Source organism: Aotus nancymaae, unplaced genomic scaffold, assembly GCF_030222135.1.
Source record: "Aotus nancymaae isolate 86718 unplaced genomic scaffold, 86718_ANA_hifiasm-v0.15.2.pri h1tg000089l, whole genome shotgun sequence".
In the NCBI taxonomy this organism is placed as follows: Eukaryota; Metazoa; Chordata; class Mammalia; order Primates; family Aotidae; genus Aotus; species Aotus nancymaae.
In genome coordinates this window covers 25642489-25658673 of record NW_026988504.1, presented here as the reverse complement: position 1 = coordinate 25658673, position 16185 = coordinate 25642489, and the positions used below count along the sequence as shown (strand labels likewise).

At 40.3% G+C, this 16185-nt stretch overlaps 1 protein-coding gene across 2 annotated transcripts; it reads right to left on the bottom strand.

Annotated features, from left to right (window-relative positions):
• Window positions 1-7021: 7021 nt before the first annotated feature.
• Window positions 7022-15772, bottom strand: KRT40 (keratin 40). 2 transcript variants are annotated; one of them, XM_064369251.1, is made up of 9 exons: window positions 15690-15772; window positions 14948-15029; window positions 12717-13164; window positions 11946-12028; window positions 11200-11356; window positions 10208-10369; window positions 10003-10128; window positions 8108-8328; window positions 7022-7602 (listed from the first exon to the last, which is right to left on the bottom strand). In XM_064369251.1, exons 2-9 carry the CDS (start codon window positions 14968-14970, stop codon window positions 7503-7505), a joined length of 1320 nt encoding a protein of 439 aa, XP_064225321.1. In that variant the 5' UTR covers window positions 14971-15029; window positions 15690-15772; the 3' UTR covers window positions 7022-7502. The 2 variants fall into 2 exon arrangements, with proteins under 2 accessions (XP_064225321.1, XP_021526204.1); XM_021670529.2 differs by lacking the exon at window positions 15690-15772 and adding an exon at window positions 15567-15666.
• Window positions 15773-16185: the final 413 nt, after the last annotated feature.

The window sequence follows — 16185 nt, the reverse complement described above, 5'->3', positions numbered from 1 at the left end:
TTCTAAATTCTGGATATTAGCCCTTTGTCAGATGGATAGATTGCAAAAGTTTTCTCCTATTCTGTAAGTTGCCTGTTCACCCTGATGACAGTTTCTTTTGCTGTGCAGAAGCTCTTTAGTTTAATTAGATCCCATTTGTCAATTTTGGCTTTTGTTGCCATTGCTTTCGGTGTTTTAGTCATGAAGTCTTTGCCCATGCCTATGGTAATGGTATTACCTAGGTTTTACCTAATACCTGAATGGTATTACCTAGGTTTTCTTTTAGAGTTTTAATGGTTTTAGGTCTTATGTTTAAGTCTTTAGTCCATCTTGAGTTAATTTTAGTATAAGGTGTAAGGAAGGGGTCCAGTTTCAGTTTTCTGCATATGGTTAGCTAGTTTTCCCAACACCAGTGATTAAATAGGAAATCCTTTCCCCATTGCTTGTTTTTGTCAGATTTGTCAAAGATCAGATGGTTGTAGATGTGTGGCATTATTTTGAGGCCTCTGTTCTGTTCCATTGGCCTATATATCTGCTTTGGTACCAATACCATGCTGTTGTGGTTACTGTAGCCTTGTAGTATAGTTTGAAGTCAGGTAGCATGATGTCTCCAGCTTCGTTCTTTTTGCCTAGGATTGTCTTGGTTATATGGGCTCTTTTTTTGGTTCCATATGAAATTTAAAGTAGTTTTTTTCTAATTTTGTGAATAAAGTCAATGGTAGCTTGGTGGGGATAGCATTGAATCTATAAATTACTTTGGGCCCTATGGCCATTTTCATGATATTGATTCTTCCTATCCATGAGCATGGAGTGTTTTTCCATTTGTTTCTGTCCTTTCTTATTTCCTTGAGCATCTTTAAACCCAGCAAGAGCCACTTGAACCTATCTCATGATATGTGAGAAAAAAGTCTCTGATACAGACTTCTGCTTCCCTCTTCCAAATTTAAGGACACTTGTGATCACACTGGGTCCACCCAGATAATCCAAGATAATCTGACTACTTTAAGCTCAGCTGATTTGCTTTTCTTCCCATTTGCCTTGTAGCCTAACATATTCACAGGTTCTGGGATTAGGACATGAACCTCTTTGGGGCTCATTATTCTGTGTATCATACAATGGAAGGGGAAAAAACCATAATTTACAGTAGTCCCAACAAATATAAAATATGTAGGAATAAAGTTAGAAAAGTACAAAATCTACACGAGTAAAATGTTAAAACATACTGAAAAACAGAAAGCTAGAATAAATGGAAAGATATTTCATGTTCTTGGAGAGAAAAATCGTATTCATCATTAAAAATGTTAATTGTCTCTATTTTAATTTAACTTACAGCCTGATAAACTAGGTATGACAATTCCGAAGTTTTGTGAGTAAAATTAAACAAATAGGAATATCCAAGAATATTCTGAAAAATAGTCTTTCCAGATACTAAAATGTGTTTTAAAACTTCAGTAATTAAAATAGCATGGCATTGATACATAGTCAGACAGACCAACAGAATATAGAGAATCTAGAAATAGATTCCCAAACGGACTGGAATTTAATACATGATAAACATGACATTTAAAATCAATGAGAAACTGGGTATGGTGGCCTGCACCTATAGTTCCAGCTGCTCTGGAGGCTGAGGCTGAAGGATTACTTGAACCCAGGAGTTCAAGTTCAGCCTGGGCAACACAGCAAGACTTCATTTTTAATAAAATAAAATAAATAAAAAATAAAAGCCATGGAGGAAAAGGTAGACCATTATATGTACTTTGGCGACAATTCTGTATTCCCTTTGGTCGAGGGCACGGAATGTTGAAACCATACGCATTCTTTATAGTGGGACAAATTACAAGTAGATCAAAGATCCAAATATGAAAAATAAATAATACATATGCTAAAAGAGGATAATTATTTTATAAATTTGGAGTCAGAAGACTTTTCCAATGATGACTCAAAATTAAGAAGCCATAAAAACCTTACACTTTCAACTCCATAAAATAACAGTGTTTGAACTTTTGCTTGGATGAAAAATGCGACCTGTAAAACCAGAAGACAAGATGATAAACTGGGAAACAATATTACAATCACACTATAGACAGCGACCAAAAGGAAAATACAAAAGGCACTTAAAATAAGAAAAAGTACTCAATGTCACTCATGAAAAGAGAAATGTAAATTTAAATTATACTGAGATACTTCAGTTTTCTACCTATCAAACTGAAAAAAATCAAAGTTTGGTAACAGATACATTGCGCTGCCTATAGCACTCTCATTGCTTGTGGCAATGAAATGTAAATCCATGCAAGTTACTTTAGTACATAATGAAAACAGTGTGATATTGGTGTAAGGATTGGAAAGTAGATCAATGAGAAAGAATATAGAGTTTAGAAACAGACTTACTTATATGTGGTCAATTGATTTCTGACAAAGATCCCAACGCAAGTCAGTGAGAAAAGGAAAGCTTTTTAAGTACTGTTTTTCAATGCTTTTCAATACTTGTTGCTGAATCAAGTGGCTACTTGTATAGCAAAAATGAATCAATCCTGATTTCTACCTCACGCTATGTATAAAAATTCATTCAGATTGGATTAAATGCTTAAATGTGAAGATTTCAAGTGTAAAGGTTTTAGAAGAAAACTTAGAAGATTATATTTATAACCTTGTGCCATGCGAAGACTTCTTGGCTCATGGAAGATATTGTAATAAATAGATTAGACTTCATCAAAATAAAAACCTTTTGCTGATCAAATAAATAGTTAAGAAAGTGAAAAGGCAAGCCACAGCCTGGGTGAAAACATTCTTTCTGTCTCTCTTCATATACCACCCCCTCCACACGTTAGAACACATACATACGCACAGTTGTATGTTTTGTAACAATGGGAATATATTCTGAGAACTTCCCCTGCAGTGATTTTGTTGTTGTGTGAACATCATGGTGGGCTTCATGAACCTGGATGGTATGGTCTATAACACATTTAGGCTGTATGGTATAGTCAATTGCTCATAGGCTATAAACCTGCACAGCATCTTACTGTACTGAATACAGTAGGCAATTGTAACACAATAGGTAAGTATTTGTGTATCCATAAACACATTTTAAACATAAAAAAGGTACAATAAAAATATGACATTATAGTTTTCTGGGACAACTTTTGTGTGTGTATTCCATTGTTCACTGAAATGTCATTAAAATATGGCATTATAATTTTTTGGGACAACTTTTGTGTGTGTATTCCATTGTTGACTGAAATGTCATTATGTGGTGCATGACTATATAAATAGTGTATAAAAATAAACAAACATGTATTTATTCACTATATATATGTACTATAGTCATGCACTTTACACACAGGCACACACACACACACACACACAGACACACACACACAGAGGACCTCCCCAAGGACCAAGGACCCAGCAATTTTATGGCTAGGTATATGTCCAAGAGAGATAGAGAGATGAATGTATTTATTTCATACACACAAAAGTATTTGAACTGCTGGTACTCACGACACCACGGAAAAATCTCAAAAACATGTTGAGCTGAAGAAGTCAGGCACAAAACTGTACAAACAGTATGCCTACATTTATATTAACTTCAAAAACAGGCAAAACTCATTTTTGGCACGGTTAGAGATCAGAATAGTGGTTGTCTCTGTGGAAGAGATGTGTTGGCTGGAAAGCAGCAAGAAGGAATTTCTAAGGTTGATGTTCTACATTTTGAAATGCTATTCTGCATCTTGATCTGGGTGTTGATTACACAAGTTCACGTGCTTTCAAACTCCGTGAAGCGACATACTTTTAGTTTTATTTTTAGACACAGGGTCTCACTCTATTGCTCAGGCTGGAGTTCAGTAGCATAATCATAGCTCACTGCAACCTTGAACTCCTGGGCTCAAGTGATCTTCCCACCTCAGCTTCCTGAGTAGCTGGGACTACAGGCACATGCCACTATGCCTGGCTAATTGAAAAAAAATATTTTTATAGAGATGGGGCCTCATTATGTTGCCTAGGCTGGTCTCAAACACCTAACCTCAAGTGATCCTCCCACCTTGGCCTCCCAAAGCACTAGGATTACAATTGTGAGCCACTGTGCCTGGTCTGACCTGCATACTTTCAATTGATGCATTTTATTCTATGAAAATTATCCCTTTGTCAGACGGATAGATTGCAAATTTTTTTTGCCCATTCTGTTGGTTGCTGGTTCACTCTAATGATAGTTTCTTTTGCTGTGCAGAAGCTCTTAAATTTAATTAGATCCCATTTGTCTCTTTTGGCTTTTGTTGCCATTGCTTTTGGTGTTTTAGTCATGAAGTCCTTTAAGACATTTATGCAGCCAACAAACATACGGAAGAAAAACTCATCATCACTGGTCATTAGAAAAATGCAAATCAAAATCACATTGAGATACCATCTCACATCAGTTAGAATGGCGATCATTAAAAAAATCAGGAGACAACAGATGCTGGAGTGGATGTGGAGAAATAGGAATGCTTTTACACTGTTGGTGAAAGTGTAAATTAATTCAACCATTGCAGAAGACAGTGTGGCGATTCCTCAAGGATCTAGAGCTAGAAATACCATATGACCCAGCAATCCCATTACTGGATATATACCCAAAGGATTCTAAAACATTCAATTATAAAGACACATGCACACATATATTTATTGCAGCAGTGTTTATAATAGCAAAGACTTGAACCAACCCAAATGCCTATCAATGATAGACTGTATAGAAAATGTGGCACATGTACACATGGAATACTATGCAGCCATAAAAAGGATGAGTTCATGTCCTTTGCAGGGACATGGATAAATCTGGAAACCATCATTCTCAGCAAACCAACACAAGAACACAAAATCAAACACTGCATGTTCTCACTCATAAGTGGGTGAGAGCCGTTCTGGGCTCTTGCACTTCCCCAGCCTTTCTTTGCCAGGGGCAGAGAAGGGAAAGCGGGTAGATTGAGTGTGCCAAGGGCCGTGCAGGGGCAGGCTTGCTTTCCACCCGTCTGCTGAGGGAGCCCTTTCCTCTCACTCCTTGCCTCTGTTCACACCTGTTGTCTTGGAAAAGGATGGTCCCTTTGTCTTAAGGCTTTGTGATAAAGTCATCTCCAGTTAGGATCAGCACCTGTTTCCTTTGTAATAGTGCCTGGAGGCCTTTCTGAAGTTACAGGTGGTCGTGAGCCCTCTCAGATGCAGAACATCTGGTAGACTGACCTGCCAGTCTGGGTGGTTCTACCGCTTTCTCAATTTCTAAGAAACTTTTTTTCCCTTAAAGAGTTCTGCAGAATTATTTGACAATATATGTGAGTACCATGTTTCCTTGTGGTGTACGCTCTGTTCTGGTTTCTGTTTTTAAATCAAATGCCTGTTTGGGAGGAGATGAACGTATTTAGTCTATTAGATTTGCACTGCTGGATTTTTTTTTTAAAGTGTAACCTTGACTAGCTGTCTTATTGTTTATCCTGTAAGATTAGTCTATCGATTAAAGTTTGATAATTAAAAAAAAGGTGGACGTAATCAAATCATCTCATGTACCCCCAAAATATATACATCTACTATGTACCCAGAAAAATAAAAAATAAAAAGTTAAAAGCCCTTGTCAGTTAATTCTAACATCTTTTTCCTCTTGATGTTGGAATTTGTCGATTGTCTTTTCTCATGTAAGTTGAGATTTTATGGTCCTTGGCATGAAGAGCAATTTTTGATTGAAACCCAGACGTTGGGATATTATGTTATAAATTCAGGTTATTATTTAATCTTCTGTTCTAGCTGGTCTCCTCTGACACTGTTTTGGTAGGGGAAGGGGATGCTGCTTCATTCCTAACAGGTGGGAGTGGAAATACAGGTTTTCTCCACTTTGCCTCTGTGGACACCCAAGGGGAGAGCTCCTCATCACTGCTGGGAGCGGGGATTGTAGACACCTTACCTGGCCTCTGCAGATACCACCCTGGCCAGGAGGGGCAGAAATATCTTGATATTGCTTCCATGCAGCTTCCACTGACACGGCATGGGGAGTGGCCTTGGTACTGCTGGGGGAGGGAAAGAGTCCTGGCTGTCCAGCAGGCCTCCTGTGACACGAACCCTAGAGAAGAAGAGAAGAGCCTCACTGCAGCCTGCAGAGGTAAGTCTAGGCTGCTCTCCACTGACACCGTGGTGGTGGTGGTGGTGGGAGGGGGGTGCTTCCACATCTCATAGTAGGAATGAAAGTCCTGGATCTCTCACTTAGCCTTCCCTGACTCCACCCCAGTGGGAAGTTTGAGTGCCTTGTGATAGCCTGGGAAGGACAGAAGTGTGGACTCACTACCTGGCCTTTCCTGGTGTGGATAGGGGTGGGCGAAATGACATTTTCTGTGGTGTTTGGCTGAGTTGAGTGGTTATTGTCTAAAGGCTTTCTGTCTTTCTAGGCTGCCTCTTTTCTGGTTCTTTAGCTAAGCAGAGCAAGCTCTTCTTGTTTGTTTATTTGTTTTGTCTGCACCTGTTGGCGTTTCTGGTTATTGGTTTCTCCAGCTCCCACTTTGGGATATATGAGATAAAAAGATAATCCAGGGAGCCCACTACAGTGTCACTCCTGGGGTCTCAACATCTTTAGGTGGTTTGGCTTCTTCTTCTACCTTTCAGAGTCTTCTTACGTTTATTTGGTATGTAGTTTCCAGCATTTTTAGGTAGACTTAGAAGGAGGAATATGGAAATATACACCTACTTCATCATTCTGGAAGTCCTCTACCTTGTTTTTTAAATGTATGAGAATAATTATTTTTATAACCTAAATGTCCAATAACAGACCAATGCACCTTATGGTATGTTATGCAACCAGTAAAATGATGGCCACAATACAATATTACATTTTTATTAAAATTAAAAATGTTCAGATGACATAAATGAAAGAAAGATTACACAACTGTGTGCATATGTAAGTATGATTATAGCTATGTGGAAACCCCGAAATATTGACAATGGCTGTTTGGAAGATGAAATCATAAGTGACCTTTTCCCTTTTAATGAGCCAACATTTTAAAAAAGAGAATCTAGTACTTTTATAATCAAAAAATAAATTTTATCACATTTTATTCCTAAATTTTCTCTCAGAAAGATACATACAACTATCTTCTAAGATATATGACATGTTGCATGGGTTCATTAATTTATTTGGATTTGAGGAGTTAAAAAATGTTTTCAGCCTGGGTTTATGTACATTGAAACTATGGTTATGGGTTTAGATGATTTCCTTTCCATAAAATGAATATTCCATCAACAGCAATCAGCCACAGAGCTATACTTACCATGCTAAAGGAATAAAACACGTTTTATTTGAAGATTTGCAAGAATGCTTTATGGGCTCCCAGCATACCACAAGTAAGCCAGAAGGAGAGGAAATAGTAAAGCAGAAAGACTGAGGATGGCCGGAGGTCAATTCCAGGATATGAAAGCCCCCTGGACTTGTGCTTCCAGTTTGGGCGTCCATGGTTGAAGCCCCATCTCCTTTCTAGGACGCTGCTGGCTTTGGTTCCTCCACCTGCTGTCCTTCACATTCACAAACAGCAGTTTTCAACTGTGCAGATTACATAGGCTGAGCATGGCTCACAAGTGTTGCTCCGTGTGCATGTGGTTGAACATGTGTTACAGGAAAGCCTGGGGGAAAATCGATTTTAAACTAAACTTAACAAGGGAATCTTGATAAAATGGCAACTCAGAAAAACCATGTCAAAATTTGCCCTATAAATTACGTTCTGAAAAAAACTCTGCACAATCACATCGACCGAAGCCTATTTCTTCCTCGCACCCAGAACTGCCACTTCATGTTCACTGCAGCAGTGGCAGGTGAAGAGTCTTTTATCTTTTTTCTTGATTTTGCGAATGTTATCTTAGGGCTATTCCTGATTTTCTGTCAGTGGAAAACAGAAACAAAGGGAGATGCCAGCATGACAAGTTACACTAATAATTAATCTGCCTTTAGAATATTTTAAAAATATTTCTCGTGTCATGCACTTAGCCTCAGCTACTTTTCAGCACTCTTTTAAGAAGATCCCTGAACATTAGGGAGGTTTGAACTGGGCCAGACGTTGGGGAAGCAGGATTCTCTTACATCAGCGTCTCTGAGACTCTGGGGGGTTTCATGAGTGACTGTGGAACTTGCCTGCTGTCCTCACTGTCCAGCAGGCCCCGGTACGTGTTGATCTCGCCCTCCAGCCGGGCCTTCACATCCAGCAGCACCTGGTACTCCTGGTTCTGTCGCTCCAGGTCGCAGCGGATCTCGGCCAGCTGGTTCTCCACATTATCGATCAGGCACTGAATCTGGGCCAGCTGGGAGCTGTACTGGGCCTCGGTTTCTGCCACGGTGCACTCCAGAGATTCTGTCTGCAGGAGGAAACATTGTCCAAAGGACCGTGATGTGCAGTCTCTGGGGCCAGTCTTCCGCCTCCCAGATTCGAGCAATTCTCCTGCCTCAGCCTCCCGAGTAGCTGGGACTACAGGCGCCTGCCACCACGCCCAGCTAATTTTTTGTATTTTAGGGGGTTTCACCATGTTGCCCAGGCTGGTCTCGAACCCCTGAGCTCAGGCAATCCTCCCTCCTTGGCCTCCCAAAGTGCTAGGATTACAGGTGTGAGCCACCGTGCCCAGCCACCAGAGTGCCTACTTTCAAATCCTTGCTCTACCCTTTTCTAGCTATGTGACTACTGGCAAATTATTTGCCTTCTACAAGCCTCAGTTTTATTCTCTATATATTGGGGAATGCAAAGTATTCGTCTCATTAGAGGGTTGTGAAGATTAAGAGTTAGTATGTGTAAAGCACTTAGGACAGTGCCAGCCATACGACCCCTGTCCTACATGTCAGCTATTACTACCACCGCTATGACTACAGCAATCCATGACATATTTGTGAAGCTTAAGGACTATCAATAGCATTTGAAAGAAAATGTTGAGTTTGTGCTCTTGGCAGAGACGGGTAGTATAGTGCTGTTACGAGAAGAGGCTCGCGGTACCAGAGGCTGGGAAGGGTATATGTGTGGTAAGGGGATGAAGAGAGGTTGGTTAATGGGTACAAACATAGAGGTAGATAGAAGGAATGCGTTTTCATGTTGGATAGCAGAGAAGGGTGACTACAGTTAACAACAATACACTGTGTATTTCAAAGTAGCTAGAAGACTTGAAGTGTTCCCAACACATAGAATTAATACTGAAGGTGATGGATGCCCTAAATATCTTGATCATTACACATTCTATGCATCTAACAAAATATTACATGTACTCCATAAATATTTATGAATATTGTATATCAATAAAAAATAAATTTAAAAAGAGAGAGAAGAGACTCTGGGATTCGTCTGGCTGAACTCAGCTTCCATGTTTACCTCTTAGAATTGCATCCTTTGCAAGTTACTTAATCTGAGTCTCAGTTTTCCTTATCTGTGTTATGGGATAAAGGTATCTATCCCATAAAGTTATTGTGAGGCTTAAATGAGCATGGTTCCTCTCACAGGATGAATGCTCAGCTATCATTCTTCTAGGTACTCTCTACAGGACCTAATGAAATGCACACAGTGGTGCTTGATCAGAACTGGTGAATGTAATCTTGAACGCATGGTGTTCTTGTTACTTGAGTGGGGTGGGAGGCAGTGAAGTGTTAGGTTGAAGTGTAGATTCTGGGAAACGGTAGGATGAAACGTTTGAAAATGATTCTTTGTTTTTGATATGACAGTGAGCCTGGAAAACTGGCCTGAATCAAATGAGAATTAAAACCTGCTGGAATGCTTAAGTGACCTTAGCCTGGAGGTCTCTCTCTTGCTCTGCTTCTCCCTCCCTGTCTCTGGAAGCTGCCGAAGCATCAGACTCTAGTCCAGGAGTGAAGGCGAGGCATCATAGAGAGCAATACAGGCTGTCGTTCTGTCACTTCTGCTTCTATTAATAGCTGGGTAAATGGCAGTACTTGGGAAAGGCAAGGAAATACGATCCCTGGATATGGAAGAGGGCTTAACATCTCAGGGCCTGACTTATCAGTGACACAACAGATACTGCCTTTGCCTCACGCACCAGGCTTTGCTGTGCTTGGAGTTCAATTTCCAGAGCATTGGCTGTGCGTTTCAGTTCCAAGATCTCTGTCTGGCAGCCCTGCAGCTGCTCCACGCTGGACAGTTGCTGCTGATTCAGCTCTTCTGTCTGAAACACAGGTACCATTAGAGAATTGAAAAAAGGCAGATGTCTGTAAGCCTGCCATTTTTTTGATCTGGGTGCTGACCTGAACAGCGAACCATTCTTCTGCTTCTCTGCGATTGTTGGCGAGCACTGTTTCATACTGACAGCGCATCTCATCCAGGACCCTGTTGAGGTCAAGAGTGGGGGCAGTATCTAGCTCCACACTGAGGCGGTCACCAAGCTGTCCGCGAAGCAAGTTGACCTCCTGAAAGTGGAATGGCGTAAAGAATGTCACAGAATGGTGAAGGAAAAATCCATTTGACATCCAATGGCGTTCCACTTCTGTTTTTTGGAGTAGTGGGTAAAAGTGTGAGATTTTGATTCAGATTGCCTGGGCTGAATCTCTTTTCACCACTTACAAGGGTCTCAGTTTCTTCATCTGTAAAATGGGCGTAATAAGTGGACATTTCTCCAGAAGGTTACTATGAGATCTAGAAGAGTTAATCTACATATAATTAACTTATAAAAGTCTTGGCACATAGTAAGGTCTCTATAAATGTTAGCTATGATGGCCATCAACAAATGTTCAAAGAGCAAATGTAATTTGTTACCTCATTCAGCTTTTCATTTTCTAGCTTTATTAATATATCAATTGCTTTATATTTTATGAGTTTTAAAAGTTTATAAATGTGGAATATTTGAAAACGCTGGTCCAGGTAGTGAATGGGTCTTTATCCCTTTTTGAAATGGACTTCACAGTCTGTTTCTCAGCCTTATTTTTATACCCTGTGGATTGGAGTTAGGGGTGGCATAAAGCCTCCAAGGAAAGCCATTTGTGGAGTTATTCACCTTCTCCACAAAAGCAAGGGCAGGAGAAGAGTTTGATTTCTTTGTCTGGCACCGGCCAGGGGCTATTTCACATCTTAACTCAGAGACACACTGGAATGATCAGTCTGAACAGTAATAATGCCTTGAGTAGTTTTAGTCCAGCTTAAGCAACATCTGCCTAGTTCAATTCACAAACATCAACAGATCATCTGTCAGTGTAACTACGTCACTCTTGGAGTCCTTCAACGGAGTTGCCACTTTCCTTACCTCTTCATGGTTTTTCTTAAGGCAAAGGAGATCTTCCTTCAGAGACTCCACATGGGCCTCCAGGTCTGATTTGCACAAGGTCAGCTCATCCAGGATCCCACGCAGGCCGCTGATGTCGGCCTCTAACAGCTGGCGAAGGGACAGTTCACTGTCGTACCTTTCACAGCAAAAAAGAAATCCAACGCTTACTCTGTTGAATACTGTGCAATGTGTGGGGATACATGGAGGACTGACATACGGACTTCAGGAAGCCACATGCAGAATTTCTCTTAATTCCTGAGAAATGATAAATTCAAGCTTTTAAGACATTCTTAACTTTAAGATATTATATAGAGAATATTTGTGTGTGTGTGAGAGAGAGAGAGAGGGAGAGAGAGAGAAAGAGAGAGAGAGAGAGAGAGAGAGAGCGCCATAAATTATTTTCAAAATAAAATTAAGCCTGGGTGTGGTGGCTCATGCCTGTAATCCCAGCACTTTGGGAGGCCAAGGCGGGCAGATCACCTGAGGTCAGGAGTTTGAGACTATCTGGCCAACATGGTGAAATCTCTTCTCTACTAAAAATACAAAAATTAGCTGGGCATGGCAGCACACGCCTGCCTGTAATCTCAGCTACCTGGGAGACTGAGGCAGGAGACTTGCTCGAACCCAGGAGGAGGAGGTTGCAGTGAGCCAAGATAGTGCCACTGCACTCCAGCCTGGGCAACAAGAGTGAAACTCCATCTCAAAATAAATTAAATTAAACTTACTTTGACTTAAAATCCTCAGTGGCCAGTTTGCAGTTGTCAAGCTGTACAGCAAGTCTAGAATTCTCTGCCTTCGTGCATAAGATCTGGGAAGAAAGTCCTTATTTAATAAATTATTCTTTGAGAGAAACCTAAATAAACTTCTATCCAAGAGCTATGCCATCAGTTATCTTTTGAAAGTCTTTATAATAAAATATAAAATCGCCTTCAGCCTGCTTTCCTTATTAACCGTGTCACTTCATGAAGAAAACAAGCAGTGCCAATTTAGAAACAAAATAGAGAAATAAAAAGGTTTACTTTTTTTCGTAACGTAAGACATTTTGCACTAGGCAGTTGAAGCCATTAACGTTTTTCTTCATCAGTAGTTTGTATTATGCAATATCCTCTCCCATAATAATGGAAATTCATCAGGGAGAGAAGAAAATGACTAGAGAGTTAAAAAGATGGCATTTCACAATCTGAGTTCAGATAATATAAATGTTCAGTGTCACATACAAATGCGATTTTGGATAATACAGTCTTTTTGCATTCTATAGATGATGAAGGAAAAGTCTACAGACAAGTTACTTTGTTACAGTTACTCAGTAATCAGGGGTAGCTCTGGGGCTGGGGCTGAGGTTTCCTGACTTCCAGTACAGTGCTCTTCCCTATGTATCCTTAACCTTAGAACTCTCCTTTCTCTCGGTTTCCTTCTGTAAAACAGCCCCTTCTAGTAGAAAGATAAAGCAAACCATAGATCGGGAAGCTGGAGCACTAGGGCAGCAGGACACACACCTTTTGTTGGAGATCTTCAATGGTGTTGAAGTAACACTGATAATCAGGGCACACCAGTGGGATATCCTGTTCACATTGCTCTTGGATCCTGGATTCCAGCTCTGCATTGGTCTCCTCCAGGCTGCGCACCTTCTCCAGATAGTTGGCGAGTCTGTCATTCAGGAACTGCATCGTCTCCTTCTCATTACTAGTGAACACTCCATCCTCACACCAGGCACCGTTCCCCACCAAGCAGGGACTACTACAACTCCCAGTAAAGTAGCATGGCAGGAGGCAACCGGTCAGCCCGAGAGACCTGGATAGGAAGCTAGGGGTCTGACATCGGGATGCAGCACAGGAACCGGGGAGACAAGCTGTGTCCATGGAACAGCTTGAGGCAGGTGCACAACAGGAAGCCCTGGTACAGGACTCAGGAGAGCAGGGCGTGGAGGAGCAGTCAGAAGTCATCCTTCTAGAAGCAAAGACAGAGACTGGCTGCAAAACACCAGTTGCCTTGACTCCAAAATGCTCCTTCCCTCCTGAGAGTTTTATATAGCCCCCCCTCAAAATGGGTGTTTATAGACTGCACGGGATGTTTTCTTTATCATTGATGGTGCCAGTTTTTATACAAACATCTCATTAGGGTTGTTTATTTACTGACGAAGAGTTGTATGCCTCATAAAAGAGGGATAACCTTAGGTTACCAAAGCAGGACCCACACCATTTCCATGTACAAGACAAAACACTTATTTCAGAAAACCGTCATAGGAAGCATTGTCCTTTTGACAGAATAAGAAAAGAAAGAGAAAATTTGGCCAATCAGTAATTATAGATACAACTCATTACAAATCAGGAAATTAATATCCCCACAGATTTTGAATCTGTGTGTTGATTGCTTGTGTCTTCTTTTAAAATTACTATTACAGCTCATAAAAGGACATTCATTTGTTTGTGCCACCACCATAAAAATGGTCAGTGTGATTAGCAATCTTTCAGTGCTTTTTGTGATCTTAGAGCATGTGCTGACAGGACTGGAGGATTGAGGTATATACTGGGTTTAAAGAGTGTGTGTGTGTGTGTGTGTGTGTGTGTGTATACAAACCATGTCTACCTGCATACAAATGGAAAAGTCTCTTTACATAACTGATAAAAGTGAAATATAAATTCTAAGTTTCATCTTTTAGTCCCTTGGGAATTCCTCAGTGATTATACTTCAGAAAAGAGGCAAGGAACCCACAGGAGTCTTTGCTTCTGAGATGTATAAAAATACCGGAACTTGGGAAATAAAAGTCTATTCAGGTTCCAAATGAGTAATTCCACTGGATGGACTCTCTGATGCCAAATCTGACAGATAGGAAAACTTAAGATGTGTGACTTTTTTGGATTCTCTCTTGAATTTCACCTCCGTTATGAAGTATAATCTATTCCACTTTGCTTGGCTTTAGTCGTGACATGTATTTCATTTTCAAAGGTGTACAGAGAAAATCGCCTCTGGAATTTTTAAGAATATTATAGGAAAAAAACACATTAATCTGAAAAAGTTAAAAAATTTATGATCCAGAATAAACCTACTTCTTCCCCTAATCTTGAGTGCTGCTTCCCAGGTAGCTGATAACAGAAACCAAACCAGACCAAACCAGAAGAACATATGTAAGTGAGTTAAAATAGTCTCTTAGGAATTATTACTACCTGGGCAGAGTTGAGTTTGAATTTAGTGATTCTCTTTACACATCAACACATATGCGAAAAGTTTTTAGAGTGCTTCATGGTATGTTGATGCTGCTTTGCAACAAATATGAGTCCAAGGATTCAAAAACACTTTTGAAAAATCACAATCTCTGAAAGAAAAAGTTATCTTTTCACAGTAAACTAATGAGTCAAAAGAAAAATATCTTTGAAGAAAACCCATGTTTTGGTTGTCCGTCACAGGTTCCGGTTAGCTAAAATGCAGTCATGTAACTGCAGGTAAAATGGAAAATATTTCCTTTTGTCTTGAACTAATTCTAATTGTAAAGTGTGGTTACTGGTTATTGTCCTGCAGGGTAGGACTATTTATGTTGGTCTTGATGAATTAGGTAATGTTGTATAATGATCTATAGCTGTAGTCTCCTTTGTAGAGTATGGAAATTGCCCAGAATTCATTTCTGTGGCGTTCTCCTTAGGGAAAAGAAGTCAGGCTGGCAGGACCACAGGAAAGCAAAAAAAAAAAAAAAAGAAAGAAAGGAAGCAGATAAGCTATAAGACTGACCTACCTTCTTCCTGGTCCAGGACACATAGCCCTCCTGCACAATTAACTCACAATCTTCCTTCACCCAGCTATCACCAGACTTTCAGCTGATAGAAAAATGCAAGTTAGCTCACTGCAGCCTTAGCGTTATCAGTACTGCACAAACCCTCTTCAGCACACAGCGCGAGCACCATCCTGTAAAATCTCCAGCACGCCTTTGTCTCCTTAAAGACAGCTCCTTCTCTGCTGTGCTGCCTGTTGCTCTCTTGCAACCTATTTTCATACTTTATCGAATAAATCTGCCCTTCATTACCTACAACTATCTTGATAAATTTTTCTTACCCCCATGCCACCAGCCCCAGATAGTCGCTAATCACCCATGACAATTTCTATAACACATTATCATCAGATGAAAGGAACATTGGGAATAGAGAAAAAGAAACAGACATCATGAAAGGCCATGATTAAAAAAATAAAAGAATAACATGGTAGTTTATTTTGTATAATAATATGCTCTTATCTTACAACATCCACCTATAATCATTTTCTTAAAATACAAACCTGTTTTTTGTCACTTTCCACTTCTGGAGTGCAGACTTTCTACTTTGGCAAATATGACCTTCCCTAACCTGGTGCCAATTTACCTTTCTAGGCTCACTTCCTGATGTTCTCTCTCACAAACCCCAAGCTCCAGCCATCCTTCAAGCTTTGTAGGTAGTTTTCTTGGTCAAATCCTCTTCTGCTATTCCTTTCCTGGATGAACTCACATGTCAGGACTCAGCTGAAAGGTCATTCAACTACCTCATGTTGAGCTCCTCCCAGAGCACTTTGCACACATCTCCACTGTAGCAGTTGTCTTGTTGCTTTTAACATTTGTGCGTCAGGTTATAAGAGTTTACATGAGGCTTTAAGAACTTTGACTCAGGGCCAGGGCTAGTATCTACGTGCAGCAACATGGGTGATTTTTACTGTTTTGGACAACAACCTAAATGACTTTAACAGTGCCTGGGAATGTTCAAGGCCCGGCTTGGGTTCAGGCTGCCAGGGGAAACATGCAGCTGGCTGGGCCACAAGGGTGGTCAAGGCACTCTGTGTTTCCCAAGACAGAGAAAGAAGTGGGGATGAGCTGGAGGACCCTACAATATGACCAATCATATTGAATGACTTGGTCCCTCTACGTTATCATTTATATAAGTTGCTTTATTCGATTAGTTGATAGAATTAGCAAACTGATTTTCTCCTCCCATCTATGTTCATGAGAAA

What these genes read in the sequence shown, in the direction of transcription:
- KRT40 (XM_064369251.1), bottom strand. Translation starts at nt 14,970, where the DNA reads ATGTGTCCTGGACCAGGAAGAAG. An exon ending in TCCAAGCACAGCAAAGCCTG is followed by an intron (nt 8,329 to 10,002) that starts GTGCGTGAGGCA and finishes TTCCTCCTGCAG; the next exon opens with ACAGAATCTCTGGAGTGCAC. An exon ending in CTGGACAGTGAGGACAGCAG is followed by an intron (nt 7,603 to 8,107) that starts GCAAGTTCCACA and finishes ATTTTCCCCCAG; the next exon opens with GCTTTCCTGTAACACATGTT.